Here is a 23394-nt window from a genome sequence, read left to right as displayed (position 1 = left end):
AGGAGGAACAGGCGTTGTTAGAGCTCGAGGCGTACCAGCGGGCGGATATGGGGGAAATGGGAAGACGAAAAGCTTCAGGTGCTGTGGAAGGTGAAGGTGACAAGGGTGGTGGTGGTGATGGTTCAGGGAAGCCAGGAGCAATGGTGGAGATTGCAAGGAGGTATGGAGCTCTGGTCAAGGAGGTTGAGGGTGTTAAGATGGAGATTAGGAGGTTGGGAGCCTGAAGCCTGATAATGGGCCACTTTTCAGGGTTGGAGTTTTGGGGTGAATGATGACGGAGTGTATTTGATACACCTCTCTATTTGTTTTTTATTATTGGCTCTATGAGAGGCATGCTTTGCATGTGTGCAGTTTGGCTTGTTCACCGCTTCCGCGGCAGAAAATATTTTCTTGGCAACGGCAAAATATATCCAGATGAGATGAGATTGAAAGTCCATGACTGATTGCCAACTAACTCTGATGACTAGTTTTTTATTCTCAAAGATCGCCTCTATTCTTATTTAAGCCATCTAGAAAACGACTACCTGCTCTCCTTGCTTCCTTCTCAATAGACGAAATACCGCCTCCGTACACAACGAAAAAGGCCTCAAATACAAGTTACTACCTACCCCCCCCCCCCCCCTTGAACTAATTCAACCGACAAACAACACAATCATAGTCCGAATACTATGACGGACGCCGACTCCCTCTCAATCTACGACGAAATTGAAATCGAAGACATGACCTACGACGCCACATTACAGATCTACCACTACCCATGTCCCTGCGGCGACCGGTTCGAGATCGGCGTTGCCGACCTGCGTGATGGAGAGGAGATCGCTGTGTGTCCCAGTTGCAGTTTGATGGTTAGGGTTATTTATGATTTGGTAAGTCGACCAAACGGCGAAAGGATGGAATAGATTAATTGTTGGGGAAATTAAGAAGAGGGGAGTAAGAGGGGGAGGGAAGGGGGGCGGGGGGTAGCAGAAAATGTTTGGTTTGCTGTTTTATTTTACTTTATTTATTTTTCTTTATTCGCTAACGGTGTGATATTTTTGGAAATTGTAATAGGATGATCTGCCTAAAGAAAGCGATGCGAGCGCTGGTGCTATCGCGATTACTGCGTAAAGCATGGGCGGGAATGAGGAGAGGATGTTGCAAAGGGCAGAATGCACACCCATGTATATTCGTTTACGCTCGGGGGAGTTACAGAACAGAGCACATTCTCTACCGATTTCCAGCAAGGAAACTCAGCTACGAATCATGGAAGGGAAGACAGAAGGGATGGGAGATAACGAAAGAAAAGGCTATAAGTCGACATACGATAGGATTCATTGGGATCCTATGCTATGTCCGGTGCATGGCGTGCTCCTACTATCCAGCCTTCATGCAACGGAAGAGAGATATCTCACTAAATACGGATAGTTCTTGAACAGCACCTGATCTGACACAAGTAACCTGTTCTCTTTTTCTGTGACTGTCACACGAAATCCCATGTTGCAGCGGAAGACGAAAAATGGTGCCGGGTTGAACGATTCTTCCTACATTGGAAGCGTGTAATAGCATTCGCCTTACAACGCTATGGCCTTCATGATATATTATGAGAATACTCTCCGCGCTCTTTCCAGTCATACGGAAACTGGTTATGTTCGTATCTGAGGGAGAGAACATGGAGGCGGGAACGCAAATAAAAAAAACCATGGCAGTTAGCTACTAGGACATATATCATGATAGTTGGGCTTTTTTTTTTTTTTTTTTTTTTTTTTTTGAGTTTGGGGCAGCTTACAATTCATCAATCGTCCCTTTGAATTTCAATGTTGATTCTCGCTCGATTCAACCTATACAGAGATAGCTCGCTATATACAGTATGTATATAATACAAAATCAATCCGCTTCCAGGGACATGGTTCCACAGCATGCGTAAATTCAACGATATGGATGGCTAACTCCATCTCCATCTCCATTGCCAGGAGCCTATTCCTCCCTCATGCCTCATATCATAACACACACAAGTACAGCAACCACATAACATTAGCTGAAGTCAGGCAACCAGTTCCCCAATCGCAAAGCCCTAAACCTCCTTCTCCCCATAGATATCATACTCCATGCTTAGACCAAGCTCCTTGTTCAGCAGGGTGGTCAAATTCGAGCCGTCGCGCAGATATATCCACTGGCCCTTGATGAACTCGCGTGTGCCTTCCTTCTCATCCATGTGGTCTCCCTGGTCAACCCAATCGTAGCGTTTGGGCCCTGAGACGGGCGAGCTGAGCCATATTTGTTTGTTGGGAGGGTTGCTTGTTAAGCACGTAGACGCCAGCGTCTGGGGACAGTGATGTTGAGTACGCCGGCCCTGGACAAATTTGAAACATTTTAAGTTATGGGAACAGTCCAGGGAGAAAATAAGAGGAGGGAAAGAGAAGACATGGCATAGGAATGATATATGCTAAGCTTATAAGCTATGTTGGATCCCAAAATGCAACGGATCACATATATATACGTCTTGGTATAAATACATACGCTATACTCCGCCTCAACATCGGACCCGTTTTCCTGCATTTGCTCCACTTTCGTCAGGAGCACGTTAAAATAATCCTCCACATATTCACGGTACTGCTCCTCTGTCAACGGTGTTGGCTGTGTGACATGGTTCGCTCCACCGGCGATATTTGAATTTGACGACTCGGGATTGGGAGGAGTGGGGTTGGAAGAGTGGGGGGTGATGCCTTTGCGGAGTGAAGGCGTGGTGTGTAGTTGGCGGTAGTAGGCTCTCGCTGGGCTTTCATGTTGTAGTCGTCTGGAGTTTGAAGAACGCAATTGGGTGCGGGGAGTGACGGAGGCCACGATAGCGGAGAGCGGAGTGAGAGCGATAGTGGCCGCTGGGGTGCGGAGAAGAGAGGAGGTAGCGCGAGAGGTTCGGGGGAGCATTGTGATGGAGGATCAAGATGGCGATGGGGAGAGAATTGAGAGGAATTGGAGTATCTTGTCTTGTTTATATAGTAGTAAGCTCATGTAAGGGTGAACGCGGGGTGGATGTGGAAATTGTACCGTGGCGGATGGATGCAATGCCCGGAGTGGTCTGATATTTATGTGTCGGAGTGGTGTGATGTTCGAGATGGGCACAACAAACTTCCATCGACGAGACATCAGCGGCAACAACGGCAACAACAGCAGCTATCTTTATCACCTTTTGGAATTACCACATGCTAAGTGCATGTGTTTGTGGGAAGATTTGTTCTATTTGAATTTCCCATTCCTATAGCATCTACTATTTATTCAATAGTAGTTGGTCCCGTACAACGAGGACCACGCTTTTAAGAAAGGAAAGGGACAGTCAAGCCCCATATAAATTCGCACGGAATATGTATGTAAATCTGTATATTTCTTTGGGACTGCTCCCTGTCTCTTCCCTAATTGTTATCTCTTAGAAACTACCCCTGAGACCCGCGTGGCCGAACTTACATCGCTCTCTTCAATACACAGGGGCGGCTCTAATCTCATACACCTAAATGTATATACAGAGGCGACTCTGAAACTCGATTTACCAGAATTACATACATGAGCAAGCGTCACCTATCAGGAGACTTTAAATATATACTAAACAGCATCTCCAGCCCTTTCAATCGCTGTTCCGCCTTCCATCTCCACAGCTGTATCATGGCACCCAGAAGCACACTCAGGGGCGGGGCGAAACCACCTCAGCAGATGCGGAACATCACTAGCAGACCACGTTTAACCCATTTCCTCTGCCTGCCATTGGTAAACCCAACCTCCATTCCACAGCTAGTCTCATCCCTGGCAGAATTCCGGGATTCCATCCCACTCGTACCTCCCCCTGTCTCCGCTCTTGCAGGAGCTTCAGCTCAGCTCCCTCACACACCCCTTTTCCCTAATGGAGCGCTGAGGCCACTAGGCACTTTGCACCTGACCCTTGGGGTCATGAGTCTGCCTACCAAAGAGCGCCTAGTGGAAGCGCTGGCATTCTTTCACTCATTGGATCTTGAATCGATGTTGCGAGATGTGGAGGCTCAGGCGAGGGCTGTAACGGCCGGTGAAAGTGGTATATCATATGCCATCGCTGCTGATACGGCACCACAGCCGCTTATAATTGATTTAAAATCCCTACATGCGCTTCCCAAAGCGAGGGCTGCCACAATTCTCCACGCGCAGCCCGTCGATAACACATCCCGCCTCTACCCATTCTGCGTCAATTTGCGGAATAAATTTATCGAGGCTGGTTTTATAGAGCAGGAGATGATCAAAAACTCTCCTAGGTCCAAGAACCAAGCCTGTAGGATCAGCTGTAATAAGGCACATGCAGATGGATCGGATTCTGAAGGCCTCGAGGGAGGCCATGGCGACAACGATGATAAGAACTGCAACAGCGGCGCAGCCTTCTTGTCCACTCAAGCCGGAGCACCCTCATTGTCGCTGGATCGAAATGCCCGAAAACCACGTCCACTCCTCCTACACGCCACTATCGCCAATACGGTCTATCTACCCCGTCGCAAGCAGCGGGATGGGAAGCGCAAGGAACCGTTCAAGTTCGACGCGCGGCCGCTTCTGATGGAATTTGGCGATTATGAATCCCCGAACACCGACTCAGATAGCTGGGATCAGGAGCGTGCGTACGGTAAGAACCATATCTTATCGTTGGAAGTTGAAGGGGAGGGGGAGGACAAGGAGGAGGATGAAGTGCTGGAAAAGCAGAAAGAGAGTAAGAGGGAGAGAAGGGAGAAGGGACCCTTTGTCTGGGCGAGGAATATTCCCATTGATCGTGTTTGTATTTGCGAGATGGGTGCAAAGCCGGTACCTGATGATGGTGCGAACGGTGGGCAGTTGCTGGGTGAGGCCTATGTTAGTATTGCGGAGGAAAGTTTGGTATTTACGCCGCGGGTGGCAGGGGATGGAGATGGATATAATGGGGATCGGTCGGATGATGGGGGTGTTAGGCTACGTTAAGTAGGATGCGTTTTGGTATACGGTCATATGTGGCGGGAACTATACCGTTTGGGCGAAAACTTTGAAGCAATGTATATATATGTCAATACATATGTGGATGGAATAGGGTGGAGTGATATGAAGCGATGATATCGGCTAGAACATATGGTATAATCAATTGTTTATAAACAGTTAGAGGCAAAGAGAACAAGATGTTATTGAAAAATGTTCCCAAAGAGCTCCTATCCAATCCGTTGGTATATATACCTGAAGGCAGCTAAAGAAAGGACTTGCAAAGGACAAGGAGGAAAAAATTCCACAGAAATTGTACTTCGTGCGGCCGAAAAGAGCCACGTTGCCCCTTGAATCATCAGAGAGTATGAATGATAAAAGTGATAAAAAGTGGGAATATTCCTCCCAACAAGGGACACAAAAATCATCGTACTTTGCCCATAATCGTTTCCACCCCACGTTCCACGTATAATTCCGCAGCTTTAGCCTTCACAGCGCTGACCATCGACCTCTCGAAATCATCTCGACTCCTCAATACTGCCTCTACCCACGACAGCTGCAAGTCCCAATATTCGGTTTTAAAAGCCTCATAGACAGCCACGACTCCCGCCGCCTTTTCCGCCTCCAGCAGCCTAACAAGCCAATCGACCACCCGCCATCGATCCTTAATCGTAGCAGCAAACGCGTCCGGGAATTTCTGGAAAAACCCGAACACGGTCAAGACGTCGTCTTTAAACTTATCCGTGAAGGGGTCTTGGCGGCGCAACTTGGCGCCCTTGTTGCGGATAGCGGACAAGTAGCGCACGAGCAGCTCGTCGGAAAGCTCCTCAATGAGAATATCCGTGAGACTTGAGTGAAGCACGGCGCTATAGTCGGACATGTAGTCTTCAAAGGTAGAGATCATGCGCTTGACAGCAAACTCGCCATACCATTTCTGCGTGAAGAAGTCCGGTAGCGTGGTGCGGAAGTCAACTGTGAAGATTAGGTCGATGAAGAGGCTTATGCAATGTGTGCTGAGATCAACATAGCCATCACGCAGGCTGTCGAGCTCCATAGTGGCACGGGATGAGAGGTATTTGGGCGTGACAAGCGGTTCGAAGTCACGGCTGAAGCGCGAGAGGTAGCCCAGTTGGCCCGAGGCTTCGTCATGGTCGTCGATACAGGCAATTTGGTCGTTGGCAACTGCGATGAGCCAGTCTTGAAGCTGCTGCAGTCCCTCGGACTGATCTGTAGTGGGGTTTTTGTAGCGTGCGCATTCTTCGTCAAGGACGGTTTGCCAGGTGGTTTGTCGAGTCTTCAGAGAGCGGAACATGGCGTCTATAACCCCCTCCGTGACATCTGTTCGATCAGAATAGCTCGCGGCCATGAGCTGCTCGTGGATCATTCGCCACATATCTCCAAGTGTCTTTGTACGGAAGTATCCTTCCGAATTAGTATCCAAAGCATCCATATCTCGTTCAAGGAATGATTTCTTGTCAGTTGCAAACATCCGCTCCATCCACTCATCCAACGTTTTGATAATGAGGTTCCGCCAATCCCGGACAAGCTCACCCTCACGGTCATCCAGAACGTTGGGAACAAGGTCTGATTGTTTCCAACCCAGCTTCGCCATTTTCTTATAGTACTTGTCAGACCAATGTATGATTGCAAGCATATTAGCCGTGGGGAGCTCAGGGTCATCGACGAACTCGATGAGCCAGTCATGCATCATTCGGTGATAGATATTTGTGTAGACCTTGTATATCTTCCACTTCTTCGGCATAAGAGACTGCATGCCCTGTTTCACAGTAAACAAATCATTGAAGAACCACTTAAAGCTCTTCTCTAGCTTCTCTGGATCGTCAAGGAAAGTCTCCTTAGACTTCTCAAACTGAGTCTGCGCATAAAGCTCGATACTCTTGAGGAAGTTCTCCTTATAGCCCCTGACGGTCTTAGGGCCAAGGTTCATAGACTTGAACCGGCTCGCCAGTGCCTTGTGGTCTTTTTGGGCTTCCTGCAAAGCCCGAACCTTGGAATCGTTCTTCTCTTCGTTCATAACAATGAGAGCCAGCCGGACTACCATACTCCGGTTGTCTGTCTGTACCAATGGGATAAGGTTCATAATTGCAGTTCCAACGTGATCATCGAACCACTCTATCACAGAATCAAGCCTCTGAAACCATTCAACCAAAGTTGCCTCGTTACTGCTATCCCGCGCTTTCCGAATTTGATCCATGGCTTCGTCTCTGAAATCCCTCAGCCTGGTAATGGTCATATGAGCATTGAGCAAATTCGGTTGATTTTCAAGGTCCTGGTCATCCTCTCTCAACAGCCGCTCGACTTCGGTAAGATCGTTATGGAAGCTCTCCAGCCCCTTCTTCATCATTATCGTAGCTTCGAAATTCCGCTGTATCCTAGCTAACTTGTCTATTTGCGAGAAATCCCCAACAGTTCCTTGAGACTCTGCACATAGTTTATCTATACCCTGCAGTTCATCTCTGGTTTCAAAACATGCCGTTGACCCTCGGTAAGCTGGCTTATGCTCCGTTGCACGGCTTCAAGTTGGTCCCTCAATCCTTCCCGAAGCTGTGCATCCACCGCCGCCTTTTTTCTCGAATATTCGGCCTTCAGAGCCGGAATCTTATCTAAATCTTCCGGGTGACGCAGAAGATCTTCTAGGCGGGGCATAGCAACCCCGCCATCGATGTTACTGTCATCTACCATCGCTTTTGGTTTCTGAAGCACTATGTTTGGTTTATGGGGCAGTTTTGGCGTGGAGTTGCGCCCTGTGGGTTGACTCGGTGCAGGAAACAACGCAGGGGGATCAGGTTCAGGCCTAGGCCGTAATAAAGAAAGCGAATATGGCGTCGAATCGGCTATGGGTTTTGTGTCTGTAGGGGACGGCGCATTTGCAAATGCAAGGGCGGACGACACAGGGTACGAGTTGGAGGCTTCAATTGCGGCGGGTGGTTCAAAGGACGGACTTGGCCAGCGTTTCACAGTCGCAATAGCTACTAAGCGTGACAGCGTAGACTTTGACGGAGAGGACTGTAGACTGAGAACCGGCAATGTAGAGGAGGAGGTTGCACTAGGGATAGGAGTGGTGATAGCAGTAGTAGGAGTCGTACGAAGAGGTTGGTTAGCCCCGATATCAGGGGTCAAGGACTGTAGCGTCGGAGTTTCAGAATCAATCGACGAGACATTTGACGATATATTCTCCGGTGCCGCATTTGCTCCCGTCAAGGGCGTTTCATTCGCAGTCGCCCCATCCTGCAGTTTTTCACTGCCTTGTTTAGCCGGAACAGTTGTCTCTTTGCCCTTATTGCTCTTGATATGTTGCTCGATAGCGGCGGCCCGCTGCGCCACAGTAAATGTGGCGTCCGGACACATGCTGGCGCGGAAAAACCTGCCGGATGAGGCCACGTCACCAGCCACATTTGGCGGTAATTTTTGGCGGACCGGCATGGCCTCGGAGCAACGATTGTCCGCGGGAAATATTTCGTTTTGTGGCACGAGACAGCGTTGGTTTTTAATATCAACAAGGCAATTGGTAAGAGAGGGACTCAAGCACGTTGAAACAGATCAATTCTGCTGGGGAATTGTGAAAATATACAAGGTGAAAAAGAAATCCCGCATTTGTTTGAATCATCGCAGCAGCGTATCTGTTGTAAAAAGCAACTGGGTTCAGATAATCTCGCTCTGTCTGGGGTTGCTCGGGTGGATTTATCCGTGCTGGTAGCGAAGGAACTGGAATCCCACTTGTGTCATACCTGTGGAACAAAGTCCTTGGGTTTGACTAGGCTTGGGGATAGAAAGGCGTGAAATCGCTGTGAAACGCACAAGAAGCGAGCTGGGTTCTCTGGGGGGAAGCTAAGTTGCAGCGACTTGCAAGCGAGGGAAACGGACACGCCAACTTTACACTGGAGAATCAAAGTTGGAGCGACGTTCTCTGTTGCGTGTGAAAGGAGGAGGAAATTGAAGGACGGACCTTTGACTCAGGGTAAGAGGGGGGGCAACACACCGACAAGCAAACCCGCCTTTTACCTCCTGGTCCTCGGCCGGAACGAACCATAACGGTTGCTATGTGACAGACCTACGAGTAACACAAAATCCATATACACACAGCAGCACGCGCGCTCACACACAAACAACCATACGCCCGCCTACTCAGCGTCCCGCCCGCTCTCTCGAAAAACAATTCCCCCACTCCGCTCTCACACCATAAGAAAATGACCTACTTCCGCATCACCCTCATCCGCTCCGCCATCGGCCTTCCCCGACGAACAACAGGTGTCTTAATGGCCCTCGGTCTCAAAAAACGCATGCAAACCGTTTTCTACCCCGTAACGCCTGACGTGGCTGGACAGATCATGAAGGTGAAAGAACTGGTATCGGTGCGGGAGGTTGAGAAGCCGCTGACGAAGCTAGAGGTGCATTTGGAGCGGAAGCCGGATCCGGGATATTACGTGGAGAAGACCGCAGAGGAGGTGTTTAGGATGAAGAGAGAGGCATGATTTGGGAAGGGCTGTTTGTTTTAATTCCCGTTTCGTTTATATGTATAGATATTCTGTTTGTTTCGTTTTGGGAGCTGGTCAATGGGTTAGGAACGCCCCATATTAGCGATGCGAGCGAGTCCACAACAACGACAACCACGTACTTTAGCTGACGAGGCCGCGGGCACGAGAGCGGAAAAATCCCATCTCGTGTTCCTTCATTCCGGCCACGATCTATCATTCATATATGAAGACTTCTCACTCCCGCTCCCGATCTTACGGAAGCAGGGAATTTTCCTCCCATGTCTTTCGGATGCCGCAAGTGCCAACATTCACGAATCTCCTCAATCCAACTCCCACCCCACCCCAGCCTTTTGTATGTACAGTACATGTATGTACATTTTTGTATACTATTAGATCGAACTACCGCTTTTCATTCTCCCATTGCTACGTAATTCAAGACAACGAACTGTTTGATATACTGCTAAGATTACCAATACATGTATATTCTTGACCAAATATTTAGTATTTCTATTATACCCCCACGGCAAACATACCCCCTCATCAGACCAGCGTAATTCTGAACTCCCGCTATGAGAAAGGAGACAGCGGAATATTTTATTGAAACCGTTATAGGGTGGAAACTGACAAGTGAAAAAAAAAAAAAAAAAAAAAAAAAAAAAAAACACCTGAACTATTACTCCGTAGGAATATATACAAACTTCATACTTTTCAGAAAAAAATGAACACACAGCCATCAAGTCAGGAGATAGGACGCACATGCGTAGATCTCTTCAAGCAGTGAGAGGGGGGGTTAACAGAGGACATAAATACAGAAAGGGAATAAACGCCGACTCTGATATACAACCCCTGAAACCTTCAATTCATGTTTCTTCCCCTCCATTCTTTGGCACCACATACCATAATTAACTCCGCGACGGCCCACGCCGCCTACAATTTTTGTTTTCGTTGCTCTTCTTCCTCTTTTTCAAAGAATCAAGCAAGATACAACGTATCCAAAAACCCCTCCGCCAGCCTACTCACAATGCTCTTGTCCGGAATACTCCCCGCAACCCCATACAGTGCCGACGCATCACCCCTCTCCTTCTCAACCTTCAGCCCAAGCTTCTTCCGCTCCGCCACCTTCGCTTTTTCCTGCTCAACAACAGCGACAAGATCCACAATAAGCTTCTCCACAGCAGCCGCCGTGGGCACCGTGAACGCCACATGGATCGCGGGCGGGGTTTGGAGCGCATTAAGATGCCAGCCTTTAGCCGATAGTGCGTCGGCAATGTCGTAGATGTCGATTTCTGGCGTCGCAGATTGCCACGCGACGACACTGGCCATGGGCTTGCCTATGACGGCGAGCGCGGTGGAGAGGGCCGGATGTTCGCGGATTGCCTGTTCGAACGTGCGGGCCGCAGCCATGATCTGGTGGCAGCAGTCGATGTATCCGGATTCGCCCAAGGCCATGAGACTGACCCAGCAGGCGGCGATGAGGGCGCCGGGCCGCGAGCCGGCCATGGAAGGCGAGGCATAGACGCCGCCGGACCAGGTGGGGAGGATGAAGTATTGGTAGCTGCGCAGGGTGCGGTTGCGATAGAGGACGACGGAGCTACCCTTGGAGGCGAAGCCGTATTTGTGCGTGTCAGCGCTGATGCTAGTGACGCCTGGAAGGCGGAAGTCGAAGCCGCCTTGTTCCTCGTAAGGGGAGGGATAGCCGGCGCGTTTAAGGAAGGCGATGACGAAGGAACCCAGGCAGCAGTCGACGTGGAGAGGGATTTTGTGCTTGAGGGCTAGGCGGGAGAGGGCCGGGATGTCATCGACTATGCCATGCGGGAAGTTTGGCGCCGAGCCAACGAGGAGGACTGTGTTTGGGTTGATGAGGCGGCGGACTGCGCGAATGTCGACTTTGTAGTCGGGAGCGGGGCAAGGGACCATATGAAGCTTGATTCCAAAATAATGGCTCGCTTTATTGAAAGCCGCATGGGCCGTGTATGGAATGATCCTAGAATAAATTTAGTTTTCCCAGCAGGAAAAAGAACCCGCAAGGATCTTTGAAAATGGTGGAATTGAAGAGCTTACATCTCTGGCTCCGTAACTCGTCGCTCGACGTAGGCTTTCTGTCTCGCAGACAAACAGGCCATGAGGATCGACTCAGTGCCTCCACCAGTCGTCACACCTGCAGCGCCTTCCGGCGCATTGAATAGTCCAAGCACCTACGCGCATACATCAAGACTTAGAAGGTGAACGACGATGTAAAAACCATCCAGGACTCACCATAGCCACCACCTCCGCCTCCATTTTCCTCACACCAGGAAAGACATCAGGATGGATTGGATTGGAAACGGCAAACCGGTGGAAAGCAGTCGTCTGCAGTCCAATCAAATCCTCCCCGCCATGGTAAACAGCACCGCTCACTCTTCCCTCCTCCCACCTGGTATGCTCCATTCCAGCAAGTTTATCTAGTTCCGCGCGAATGTGACCATGACTCCAGCCCTGCTTAGGCAGGCTAGGGTTTTTAAGGATGCCAGGGGTCTGCGGAACAAGCTTGGCTTCCAACTTTGTTAGGGCGGTTGACACTTGTTTGTCGACCTTTCTGCGGACGCCGGGAGTGCGGAGGTAGAGAGAGTAGAATATGAGGCGCATATAGGAGCAGGCGTTGTAAACGGTGCCAATGAGTCCATGGCCGCGGACGGTGTAGAAGGATCTGCGGACTAAGCGAAGAATAAAGAGAAAGAAGACAAGATTGCGGACTCTGATGGCGCGTTAATTGTGGAATTGAAGGAATCATTCAAGAGGATATATATACGTACAGGTTGAGGCTTGTAGAGGAAAAGATGATCGAGGTGGACCTGCTGGTGGACCTCAATTTGTTCTGAAGGGCGACAGGAAAAACCGCAGAGGAGGGCATTTTGGGAAGGCCTCTGCTATGAGAGGACTCTGCGTGATCATTCAACAGCAGCAAACAGCACAGAGACGATGGTTTTATTTTATTACTCTTTGGGGAAATGAAGAAGTCCAACCCGAGGTTTGCGGAGTATTTGCACATGCAAAAAATACAACGTTGGTACCCTGTTGGCCAGCCATAGGACGCTGTAGATAGAGGTATCCGCACGGTACCTCTCGTCCCCACGCTTGTTTCGACCGTGGAAGTCCTGCCGGTACCGATATGGCCAATCAGAAGCCAGCATCGGCGGGATTTGCCAGACCTCCGTACGGTAACATAAATGGTAACTGTCCATACCGAAATACAACAACGGCTGCTATTCAATGGGTAATGAGATCGGTATTTCTGGTGTTTCTATGGCACAGTGGGTGACTGCACATCAGTGTGGGCAGTTCATACAGGATTGCAATGTAATGTGCCCCATATAGGTTGTTATAGTTACGCAGTCGATACTGGAATTTCACACAAAACGTATGTACTAATACATCGCCACGAAGCAAGACCTAGCAGATAAACCAAAAATAAAAGAGAGAGAGAGAGAGACAGAGAGATAATAAACGACAGATAAATACACACAAAAGGGGAAAACCAAAATCGCAATGAATAAAACAAGGAAAGAGAAAGTAAAAGGACAGTTGAGAGGGGTAGGTTTATGCGACGGCACACACTGTTGGAAACAAGGCCAGTCAAAAATATTTCAGAAACAACAGCAAGAAACAATGTCTTTATTATCATCATGTTCAAAGCTTCGTTTCTATCCGGTGACCTTGTAGATAGACTCGGCCAATCTCTTGACATTGGCGCTGGTGATGCCAGCAACCGAGATTCGGCCGTCCTTGGTGGCATAGACGGAGTGCTATATAAGGGGGAACAGCGGGGATACGTTAGTTGTGCTTCCCAGAGAGAAGAAGGGGCTCTGTGGGGGGAGATGATCTGAGATATGGATATGATATCCACGCATGGAAACGTACCTCCTTAGCAAGCTTTTCCATCTGCTCGGGTTTCAAGCCTGTATATGCGAACATTCCGATCTATACCGTTTGGTTTAATAGTACGATCGTCAGCCTTGCAGCCGCTTATAGCATACAACCAGCCTTGCCAGTAAAAAAGAAAAGAAAAGGAAAAAAAAGGAAAGAGTGGGAATAACATACCTGGCTAGTAATATGGCTCCAATCATGTTTGCTGCCCAGCGCCTCGAGGTTCTCCTTGAGGAGTGCGCGCATTTTGATAATGCGATCAGCCATACCCTTCACTTCTCCAAGCCACTGCTGGTTGAGCTTAGGATCATTGAGGATCGTCGAGGCAATGCGGGCGCCATGGATGGGTGGATTGGAGTACAGGGGACGGACGAGGATCTTGATCTGGGAATCAACGCGCTTCTTCTCTTCAGCAGACTCGCAGACGACGGAGAATGTGCCGACTCGTTCGCCGTATAGTCCCTAACAGGAGAACAGAAATTACTTTAGCAACAGTTTTAAAAATCTTTAGCCGAAGCTCTCCACCAGGACCCCTGGCCTCCAGGGAAAGATAGATAGAAAATTTTGGTTCCCTAGGATCCCTCTTCTGGGGGCATATGTGCTCCGAGGCTTACCATATTCTTCGCAAAGCTCTGGCAAAGCACAGCTCCATGCCCCTCAGCCAGGAAATGACGGAGCGCATACGCATCGCGGTCTGTATCCCCACTCGCAAAGCCCTGGTAGGCCATATCGAAAAAAGCAAAGTGCCCCTTGGCCTTCATCACATCGCTAATCTGGCGCCACTGCGCCTGGGTCGGGTCAATGCCCGTGGGGTTATGTGCGCAGGCGTGCAGCAAGAAGACACTGTTGGCAGGCGCAGCTTGGATATCGGCAATCATGCCCTGGAAGTCGAGGCCGATGGTGTCCTGGTTGTAATAGCGATACTTCTCGACCTGCAGACCGGAGTCCTTGAAGACGGTGGCATGGTTCGCCCAGCTGGGGGTGGGGATGTAGATCTTTTTGCCGTGCGGGTAGAAACGTTCGAGGAAGGCCCCGCCTATCCGTAGAGCGCCGGTGCCGGAAATGGTTTGGGTGATGGCGATACGGTCTTCTTTGACGGCGGGACTAGAGGGCCCAAATGCGAGAGAGGCGGCGGCTTTGGTGAAGGAGGGCACACCAGTGATGCCAGCGTACTCCTTGTCAGGGTTCGAATTGATCACTTTTTCTTCGGCGGCGCGGACGGAAGGGAGGACGTATGGCTTCCCCTGATCATCGCCTAGGCAAAGGGAAAAAAAGAATTCGAATTAGTCAATGGATTCCAGTAGAGCATCTAACATCCACAGGAGGATCAAAAACGAAATGGAAATACAGTATACGTACGGTAGGCCCCGACGCCGAGGTTGATCTTGTCCTTGAATGTGTCCGCTTTGAAGGCCTCCGTGATGCCCAAAATCGCATCCTAGCAGCGACACGCACGGTCAGCGAAGACTTGCTTGGTGCCAACCGGCAAAATTTCACCATACCGGAGGGCCCTGGGGCACATTGGACCAGGTGGAAGCTGGACGAGCACCAGCAGCGAACATCCGCAGGGCAACATCACGAGTCGCAGCCTTTTGGCTGGCGACTCTCAGGGTGGACAACATGGCGATATCGGATTGCAGGAAGATGACACACGGACTGAGGGAAATGTATTGAGTGATCTATTATCCACGAAGAACTCCGCAAAAAATATCAAAACGGGTGGGAGTTGATACGGAGTGAGTCAGAGAAAATTTACTATTATTATATTGGCTTGTGGAAACAAACGATATGGCAATTGTCTCTATAATAAGGAACTTCGATAGTTATTTGGAGTAAAAAAAAAAAAAAAAAAAAGCCACCACTCTTTTGTATCTTCAGCCAGTTACAGTTCAGCTTTCAGGAATTGCTTTTTCCTTTGGCTTCTTTCTCACCGAAAGCACAAAAATCCCCTTCGCCTTTTCGAATGCCGAATCCTACTACCAATGGCCAGGGGGCAGTACATGTGGATTCTGCAAGCATCAAGCCAGGGATCAATCAACAGTTGCATACACGGCGTACTCCATACTGCATACTGTGATGCACGGCATGGGTGCTGTGATTGGCGACGAGCCTGGCCGATATGTCAGGGGTAGGTTTAAGTTCGGCTGTTTGTTATTGAGATAAAAAACATGATATCTTCCACGGCTGTTTCGGCTAAGGGGCGGAGAAGAATAATGATGATATGTTTATATAGAGATATATAAATTATTGTTCCCATTCGCAGCCAGCTTGACAGGAGTCTCATTTTCACATCATGCCCTGGTGTCCGGAGTCAGTTACATTCAGATATGCCCTCCAAAGTAGACCGCTTGTGACTTCAGATCTTGTCCGAGCAGATATTGATTACAATTAAGTGGGAGATGCGCCTGGAATGCGATTGATGTATGAAGTAATAGGAGTGAGAGATAGAGAGGAAGAAGACAAGCATGACCATCGATCTCTTTGTGAAGAGCAAAATATAAGGGAATAATATCACTCTAGCCGGGCCAGCAGAATTGCCAATCTCCAGCTTCATCATGTTTTTCATTGTAACTAACCTCTTTGTTTAAGCAAAGACGCAATCTTAGACAATCACGCCGTAATAAATAACGACTCGATGGTAATAATATACCTATATATACATGTATGATCGGCCTACTAGAACACCCCTCACCCAAGCCGAACCCCAGCCTGCCGATTCCTCCTCGCCGTTGCCCCCATCGCATTATTCATTCCCGTATGCTGGCTACTATCCAACGTACTCATCGCCTCCCGTTTCTTCTCCTCCTCAATCTTCTTCAGGTGCTTTTCCGTCTTCATCTTCCCGCTCCCCTTGCCATGGAACTGGTGCGAAAGGTGCTTAAACGCCTCTTTCTGGTCCATCAATCGACCAAAATCATCCACATACTTCAGCTGTACGTCCGGCTTATACTCGCGGTTGAAGATCTCGGCCATCTGGCGCGACTCTAGCTGATCGCGCTGCTTGTTTTCCTGCCGTGCGTACTCCTCCCGGTCCCGAGCGGTCATGCGGTCCAACTTGCCCGAGGCACGGTCGCGTTCTCGCTGAAGTCGAGCGCGACGCTCTGCTTCCGCTTCGCGCCGTTGCTTCTCTTGTAGGAATCGTTGGCGCTCACGGTGGAGGGTGTTCAGCTCGCCCGCATTTGATTCCTTTACCAGTCCACGTTGTTTAAGCATGGCGAGTGTAGCACCGAGACCCTTGTCAAGTGTCGATTCCTCTTCTAATCCAGTAGCGGTAATATCAGCAGCTGGCGTGGTATCGCTTCTCTTCAAGCGTTCTTGGAGATCCTCTTCATCTTCAATATCATTATACGACCGCTCCATATCCATATCTACATCTTCGTGCCTTTCTTCTTTCACTTCAGGAGATGCTTCTTTCGGCCGTGAGACTGAGCGCTGGCGACGATCAGGGAGTGTGGGGCGCTGCAAGTTTGCGACAAATTCAGATGTCTCATCGATAACCAGACCAGGACCGTCATCCTCACCATTCGCATTGTCCAAATCCATCCCATTCTGCGCTTGCTCCGACTCTTCTCGCAATTGTCTTGCGATATCCTCCGGGCGAACCTTCTTCCTTTTCTTGAATGCAGTTCGTCTCTGCGCCGCTAGCGATGCTTGCAAATCCTCATCGTCAACGAAAGATATGTCCTTGTCTGATTGCCTGGGGGTGCAGGGTGTCAAGTCCATTACTGGGAGCTACTGAATCCACTTCCATATTATCTCCATTGGATTGCACACCAGTACCGCCATTCGGAATATCTGTAGTTTCTATAGTTGGGAAGATATCATCCTCATCCACCGCTTTTCGCCTCGTAGATTTTGTCTTCTTCTTTTTCGGCTTCTTGATTTTAATGTCTGTCGCTTCCTGGTAGTCTGATGGCGTCGCTGTAGTTTCGGGCATGATATCGAGGTTGACAGGTTGCGCCTTTAACTTCGACGACACATCCTGCCGCTTGGCCATCCGCTCTTCCTCATTTATAACTTTAGCATCCAATGTAAACCGTTTCCTCTTCTTCCCCTCGATCTCCTCGTCATATTGCGCCAGAATAGAACCGGGACCAGATCCATCGAAATCATTAGGATCATACAACGGCTTCTTTTTCTTCAAAGCCAATCTCTCGTTGAGCCGTTCCCGATCCCGTAAATCGATATTCTCCAACTCATCGCCTTCCTCCTCATTTTCATCGATCGTGGTATCCTTAAGCGTAAGAATCTGATCCCCTCCCGCTTCGAAATCACCTAGCTCATGCCCAACCCTCACGCCCGCCAGATCCTTAGCAGTATATTCCACAATCCGCTCCCTCTCGGCAAGTTCCTCTGCCAGCCTCTTTGCGCGCTCCTTCTCGACCTTCCGCTGCCGCTTCTTCTGCTGCTTCAGCCAAGTTTTGGTATCCAAAGCAGCCTCCTCGGAATCGAGCTCGCCAAGCCCCTTGCCCTCGAGCTTCACCAGTTTCTGAGCTTTTTCACGGGCCCGCTTGATAGCGTCCAGTTTCTCCTGGCGCTTCTTCCTCGCCTCAGCTTCATCTTGGTATTTCTTCCAGTTGTCGTATCCCTGTGCCTGCCGCGATTCTAACGTGCTTGCCGGTTCGTCATCCGAGGAATCTGAATCGTTGCCATCTCTCGATGGCTTGAAAACGGGCCCGTCGTTGTTATCAGTGGCGCCGGGGACTGGAAGAGGTTTCAGGCCAAGAGCGACTCGGATCTTATTATTCTGCTCAATAGACAGAGCATCTGCCATAACTGCTTAAGGAAAATCGACAGGTACGCTTTTTTTTCCGGTGGGATATACGGACAAAACGTGGCACAAAGAGATATCTAAAACAGCTTGTCAACTTTGACAACAAACCGTACAATCTCTTTGCGATACAAAGTTCTCCCAACTCCGGAATTTTACCAAAATCCGGTCCGAACCAAAACGGGTCTAGCGTCTATCACTCCACAAGCTACAAAAAAAAAAATATCTTGAGAACTTTCGTTTCTCTTCTCCTTTTTTCTCCCTCATCACAACAAACCCAGATCTGTGTCCAGCAGTCCTGATCCAACCAGAGTATTCGTGCTCTGGTTGTGTTTCGGTTGTTATTGCTGGACAGCTCGACGATTCATGGAGCCATCAAGGATTACCCCTCAAATGGTGTCAATTTCCGGTCGACAGATCTCAGAGAGAACCTCAGCGGCCCAGTTTTTCCTTTTTGCCTTGTGTGAAAGGGAATTTAACACTCTGCCTTGAGTTCCCTCCCCGTTTCGACGGGCTGGTGAATTCGGTAAGGTGGCTGGGTTCCTTCTGAGGGCGTCATATTCCACCTCCCTTTACCGATCTTGGTCCCTTTTCCAATTGCTTGGGGAAGGGATTGTGGCCGTCGGCTGATGAGGTTAGGGAAAAACCATGACCTGCCAACATATAATTATTTAATTCGACTGTTTAGTTCTGGCTAGCTCATCTCGTCTAGGAGGAGGATGTGAAGAAAGAGAGATTGGCCTAAAATCCCATCAGTTATGATATTTTTTTATTGGATGATATTCCACGGAGCTTGAAGCGTACTTAATAGAGCCTGTAATCGGCCTCTTCATGTCATTCTCTATTTTCTTCAATTCTGTCTATATAACTGCAAAGGTATCCCATGTGCGAGGTGTGTCGTAAACAACCAATGAATGAAACCCATACCTGTCATCAAATAACACGAATGTGAAAACTCCTGTACACCACAGACCGCCCCACGCGCCATATTTCTATCTAAACAAAGCAGAGCACTCACGGAAAACCGGAGAAAAAATAGGATGAAAAATAAAATAAAATGTTACAGCAGCTTCAATGACCCCGTAACCCCATCCACAACTCCCTTAGGCCCCAAAACCCCCAACACAGTCCGGCTGCCGCTGGCAACCTGCGTCCGGCCCGCATCCTGAATAACCTGCGCGCAAAGCCCCAAACTAACAGCCAGCGCCTGAAGCACCAGCAGTTCCTCCTCGCTCCTTTCTTGCAGCGCGACTTTGGCTTGCCCGCCGCGCTCCCAGCGTTTGAGGATAGGTGAGTCCGGTGCGCGCAAGAGGTAGTACTTGTAGCAGGCAAGAGTCGCGTGGGAGCATTGAGCGGCGATTTTCCCTGTTAGAAATAATTATTTTATTAATAAATATTTTTCCGGTTAAATATTGCAACGCGGGATGGGCAGCATTGATTCATAAGAGAAATGGGAAAAATGGAAAAAAGTGAAAAAAAAGGAAAGGCGCAAAAGCAAAGAAAGTAAACAAAACAGAAAAAGAACCTTTCCCCATCCCCAGATCCGTTCTCACAACAAGCACAAGCTTGACCTCCTCCGTATTCCCCTCGAACGCAGCTAGCTCTCCCCGTCCATCACTCTCCTCCACATCCTCCTCCTCCTCCGCCTCGCTCTCCTCCTCATCCTCATCGCTCCACTTCTCCTTACCATCCCTTCTACCCCCTCCTCTCGCAGACGCAGACGCAGATCGAGACCCCGACCCCGATCCAAAAACCCCCAACGACGCGCCCTGCCCAATAAAGAAGCCCACAACTCCAGCTAGGATGGCGGTTGCGATGACCAGTGCGGTGGTGCTTGGGGGAACACGCTCCGCTGCTGGTAGGGAGGTCATTATGGGATAAATGAAGAAGAAAAAAAAAAAAAAAAAAAAAAAAAAAAGGAAATAAATCCCAATTCAGGCGGTTGTTGATATTCGTAGGGTGCGCTGCCGGGGTATAAATAGGAGGGGGTGGAAGGAAGGGAGAGAAGGGTGAGTGAGGTTAAAAATATTTATGTAGCAAATAACTTGAAGCTTGGAAAGCTTCAAGCTTTTTGGCGTTTCTGGTGGTGGCTTCTCGGGCGGCGTCTCAACGCATTGAAAAACAAAAAAAAGAAAACAAGAAGTTGTAATTTTTCAAGAAGCTACTAAATTGGCTGGTATCATTTTTTATTGTTTAGCTTTCTCGATAAAGTAGCTAGCCAACTTTGCTTCCCTGAATCGTATGCACCTGTAAAATAAATAACCCACCAAAATCTGCACAGCTTACGGAATGGTTTGCTCCTATTCCCGTGAAAACCAGGCAACATCAAACACCCGAAAGAAAAGCAATAAAAAAGATAAAGAAAAAGACTAAAAGATCATTAAATTGTGCATTTCCGCCTCAAAAATCTCTCTCACGACATATGAACCATCAGTCAATGTCCCGTATGAAAAGGAAGAAAACCCTCCCTTGCTATATACAACTCATTTATATAACCCTTCTCTAGTGAGTTATCCTCACATAATATAAAGAAAGAAACGCGGAAAACCAGGAAAAGGAAAGAAGAGGAAGAGGAAGAGGAAGAGGAAGCTGTTAATAAAGTAGTAATAATGGTAAAATAGTACGAGTGGTAATAGAAAACAGATATGGAAATAGATAGAAAGAGTAATACAAAGCTTCCAAGCAGATACAAAAAGAACTCAATACACGTACACATCTATACATCATTCTTACTGCCTAGCGCCTGCGGCGGGGGTAACTTGAGGCCGTGGGCCCGCGAATCGCCGGCTCCTATCCAAATATACCATCATCAGCAGCTGACAATCGAAGTTGGGAGTGGGGAAAAATTAAATAGATAAAAATAAATAAACCTACATAAAAGTCCTGCTGAGAAAGCTAATGCCCACCATGATAAGCCAGCTGGGAACCATGCCCACATAGTAAAGAACATGGGCCAGTGGCACACTCAGGCCGTACTTCGCAAGCGTTCCATCTATCGGGTGGAACGTGCTGTCATACGCCGGCCTGCCCTCCCAGGTCTTCTCGGAGTGTACCTTGTATATCGCGTCTGCGTCAACGGTCGTCGCGTTCATGCGGACGAAGTGGACGTCGGTGTTTGGTTTCGGCTGTCCCGGTTCGCGCGCGGGGACCTGCCAATGCAAGACGGGCGGGCGCCCCGGCGGATAAGATGGAGCAGAGGAGGCCCTGCTTTTCGCAGTTCAGCTTCGCGAGGGATGGGGAGGTCTGGTCGGCGGAGAAGAGTGGGATGGTGTCCTGTGGGGCTTTGTTAGTGTTTTTGATATATCTATATATAGATAGATAGATATATAGGTATATATATATATATTGATAATCTCCCGATTATAACGGAATAAATAGCACACATACCTCCCAAGCCTTATCCGCCTGCTTACACTGCCCGGCGCACGTTCTATTCCCACCGGTGACGTAAATCAACCACTCGCGAGCCGGGCCATCATCCTTGGGAGCCAGTAATGATTCCCAATTCCCGAGAGTGAGGAAGGTAACCTCCTTGTTGACGATCTTAGCCGCAGCGCCCTTGGAGCCCGCACCGGCACCGGTGGCAGCTGTGACAGCAGATTCGGCAGCGGAGCTCACGACAGGGGTAGCGGTGGGGAGGAGGGATTTAACTTTATCGAACCAGCCTTGAACCTGCGCCTTGAGCGGGACCTGATCTTGCGCCGCAGCCAGTGCTGGCAGGAGGAGGATTGTTGATGACAGACGCATTGTGCGGGAAATGTGTAAGGGACGATAAAAATAAATGCAGAGACAGAAATATACCCCTCTCCTTTTTCCCCTCCTTTTTCGTCTTTCTTCGTTGTCCTTCGGTTTTGCCGGAAAATGGAGCTAAGTCAAGGCCCTTTTTTTCCCCCCTTTGGCTAAAGGACAACTATAATATAAGGAGGCTATGAGGGAGGTTATTCCGTAGTCAGTTCGCTCACTGTTGTAGGGATCTCGGAGCACCCAAGCAAGCAAGGGAGCTCAGTCGGGAGCAGGAACGAGGGAAGAGTTGAAAAAAAAAAAAAATGGCGTTGGGGACGAACAAATTGGGAAGGAGCGAGGGAAAACTTGGAAACGGAAAAGGGAGCAGAGCAGACTTTTTGGGGAAGCCGCGTTGGCGACAGGCAGAAGTCGCGTAGCTGCCACTAGGCTTCATCGGGTTAGGCAGTGGCCCTCGGTTATAGGTCACGTGGTGTGTGCTGATTAGGTACCTTCTGTTGGGTACGGGCTAGGTCTAGGTAATCAGCATACCTAGGTATCGAGTGGATAGAACTCCATATTCACCCCATTCATTGTATGTACTTCAAATTCAAGTCCCTTGACAACAAGTACTTGTTTCCTGAAGGCAGATGAGGTGCCGCAACACTAAAGTAACTCTGCTTTAGTTTCATGGATGTCATTCAAACCTTGCTCTACTACTCCGTAGTTCGGCAACCGATGTGTGAAGCCGTGGCGGGATACCAAGATGCTCCCCTTGGTTGAGCTGCCAGTCATGAGAACCAGTAAGTAAAATGATCGAGGCTAACTGAAGCTCTGCCTGCAGCTTGAAATTGTTCTGACACCGAACACCCAACAACCTACAATCTGCGAGATGCCGATGGAATTTCTTAATCTCTCTAGTGAGCTCCGTAATATTATCTATAGCCATGGATTGATTGATTGATTGAGTTCATAGACTAACCCAGCTGCCCTTGGCAGCTATGCAGCGCATGACTAAAATACAGATACAGTCACTCTTCAGAAGCGGGCAATTCCTGCGGAGGTTCCCAGGCAAACAGGTTACTCTGTAGAAACAGCTACTTGCCCGCGAGCTTCCATACTTGTAGCCTTCCTCTCAGTTCTGTATCTCTGCCTTGACAGGTCTTGCTTGGTCCTCCTCAACTTCTATCTACTAGATATACATTCGTATGCTAGTGATATTGGAGTACTGTGGGTGGGACTGCCCCGGAATTGATTTCAGAAGCCCTGTCCTTAAGATCATTTTTGCTGTTTGCACTGCCATTGATGGGTTGCAAAGTATGCGCTTGATGTCGTTCTTCAGCTCAGTTTCAGCATTCCAGGAGGATGTGTCGTACAGTCTGCAAGCCATGTCCACATTGGCAATTTGTTGGTCTCAGCCTTGTTGATGGGGTGGAGGTATATGCATGCAGGTCAACCTTTCCTATGCATAGCTGTATGATCGCGGAGCTGATCACTCTGTGTGTTCTTCTGTGTGTGCCAAGAATTTCTTTCCCTGATTGAACTCCAAGCCTGAGGAGATCTTTACATGTTTTG

At 49.0% G+C, this 23394-nt stretch overlaps 9 protein-coding genes across 9 annotated transcripts; 3 read left to right on the top strand and 6 right to left on the bottom strand.

The window, feature by feature from the left end:
• Positions 1–668: 668 nt before the first annotated feature.
• HCAG_06108 (diphthamide biosynthesis protein 3) lies at positions 669–1107 on the top strand (the record flags this gene model as incomplete). The annotated part of the gene is made up of 2 exons (XM_001538453.1): positions 669–866; positions 1051–1107. The coding sequence occupies 2 exons, from the start codon at positions 669–671 to the stop codon at positions 1105–1107; spliced, it is 255 nt and encodes an 84-aa protein (XP_001538503.1).
• Positions 1108–2050: 943 nt separating this feature from the next.
• Positions 2051–2904, bottom strand: HCAG_06107 (predicted protein; the record flags this gene model as incomplete). The annotated part of the gene is made up of 2 exons (XM_001538452.1): positions 2051–2329; positions 2497–2904. The coding sequence occupies 2 exons, from the start codon at positions 2902–2904 to the stop codon at positions 2051–2053; spliced, it is 687 nt and encodes a 228-aa protein (XP_001538502.1).
• A 729-nt stretch (positions 2905–3633) lies between these two features.
• HCAG_06106 (predicted protein) lies at positions 3634–4938 on the top strand (the record flags this gene model as incomplete). The annotated part of the gene is made up of 1 exon (XM_001538451.1): positions 3634–4938. The coding sequence occupies one exon, from the start codon at positions 3634–3636 to the stop codon at positions 4936–4938; it is 1305 nt and encodes a 434-aa protein (XP_001538501.1).
• A 415-nt stretch (positions 4939–5353) lies between these two features.
• On the bottom strand, positions 5354–8298 carry HCAG_06105 (conserved hypothetical protein; the record flags this gene model as incomplete). Its single annotated transcript, XM_001538450.1, has 2 exons — positions 5354–7386; positions 7431–8298. The coding sequence occupies 2 exons, from the start codon at positions 8296–8298 to the stop codon at positions 5354–5356; spliced, it is 2901 nt and encodes a 966-aa protein (XP_001538500.1).
• An 839-nt stretch (positions 8299–9137) lies between these two features.
• On the top strand, positions 9138–9422 carry HCAG_06104 (mitochondrial 54S ribosomal protein YmL33; the record flags this gene model as incomplete). Its single annotated transcript, XM_001538449.1, has 1 exon — positions 9138–9422. The coding sequence occupies one exon, from the start codon at positions 9138–9140 to the stop codon at positions 9420–9422; it is 285 nt and encodes a 94-aa protein (XP_001538499.1).
• A 412-nt stretch (positions 9423–9834) lies between these two features.
• HCAG_06103 (conserved hypothetical protein) lies at positions 9835–12315 on the bottom strand (the record flags this gene model as incomplete). Its single annotated transcript, XM_001538448.1, has 7 exons — positions 9835–9885; positions 9959–9981; positions 10323–10352; positions 10442–11409; positions 11487–11620; positions 11682–12159; positions 12218–12315. 7 exons carry the CDS (start codon positions 12313–12315, stop codon positions 9835–9837), a joined length of 1782 nt encoding a protein of 593 aa, XP_001538498.1.
• A 790-nt stretch (positions 12316–13105) lies between these two features.
• Positions 13106–14950, bottom strand: HCAG_06102 (aspartate aminotransferase, mitochondrial precursor; the record flags this gene model as incomplete). The annotated part of the gene is made up of 6 exons (XM_001538447.1): positions 13106–13207; positions 13323–13382; positions 13503–13790; positions 13943–14583; positions 14688–14766; positions 14831–14950. The coding sequence occupies 6 exons, from the start codon at positions 14948–14950 to the stop codon at positions 13106–13108; spliced, it is 1290 nt and encodes a 429-aa protein (XP_001538497.1).
• Positions 14951–15649: 699 nt separating this feature from the next.
• Positions 15650–19970, bottom strand: HCAG_06101 (conserved hypothetical protein; the record flags this gene model as incomplete). The annotated part of the gene is made up of 9 exons (XM_001538446.1): positions 15650–15733; positions 15905–15978; positions 16109–17053; positions 17103–18104; positions 18211–18285; positions 18676–18752; positions 19027–19091; positions 19298–19464; positions 19625–19970. 9 exons carry the CDS (start codon positions 19968–19970, stop codon positions 15650–15652), a joined length of 2835 nt encoding a protein of 944 aa, XP_001538496.1.
• Positions 19971–21171: 1201 nt separating this feature from the next.
• Positions 21172–21846, bottom strand: HCAG_06100 (predicted protein; the record flags this gene model as incomplete). Its single annotated transcript, XM_001538445.1, has 2 exons — positions 21172–21372; positions 21487–21846. The coding sequence occupies 2 exons, from the start codon at positions 21844–21846 to the stop codon at positions 21172–21174; spliced, it is 561 nt and encodes a 186-aa protein (XP_001538495.1).
• Between the last annotated feature and the right edge of the window lie 1548 nt (positions 21847–23394).

The sequence above is a fragment of the Histoplasma capsulatum genome, genomic scaffold, assembly GCF_000149585.1.
Source record: "Histoplasma capsulatum NAm1 scaffold_7 genomic scaffold, whole genome shotgun sequence".
NCBI lineage: Eukaryota > Fungi > Ascomycota > Eurotiomycetes > Onygenales > Ajellomycetaceae > Histoplasma > Histoplasma mississippiense.
The sequence above is the reverse complement of the archived record's forward strand: the minus strand, read 5'-3'. Positions and strand labels throughout refer to the sequence as shown.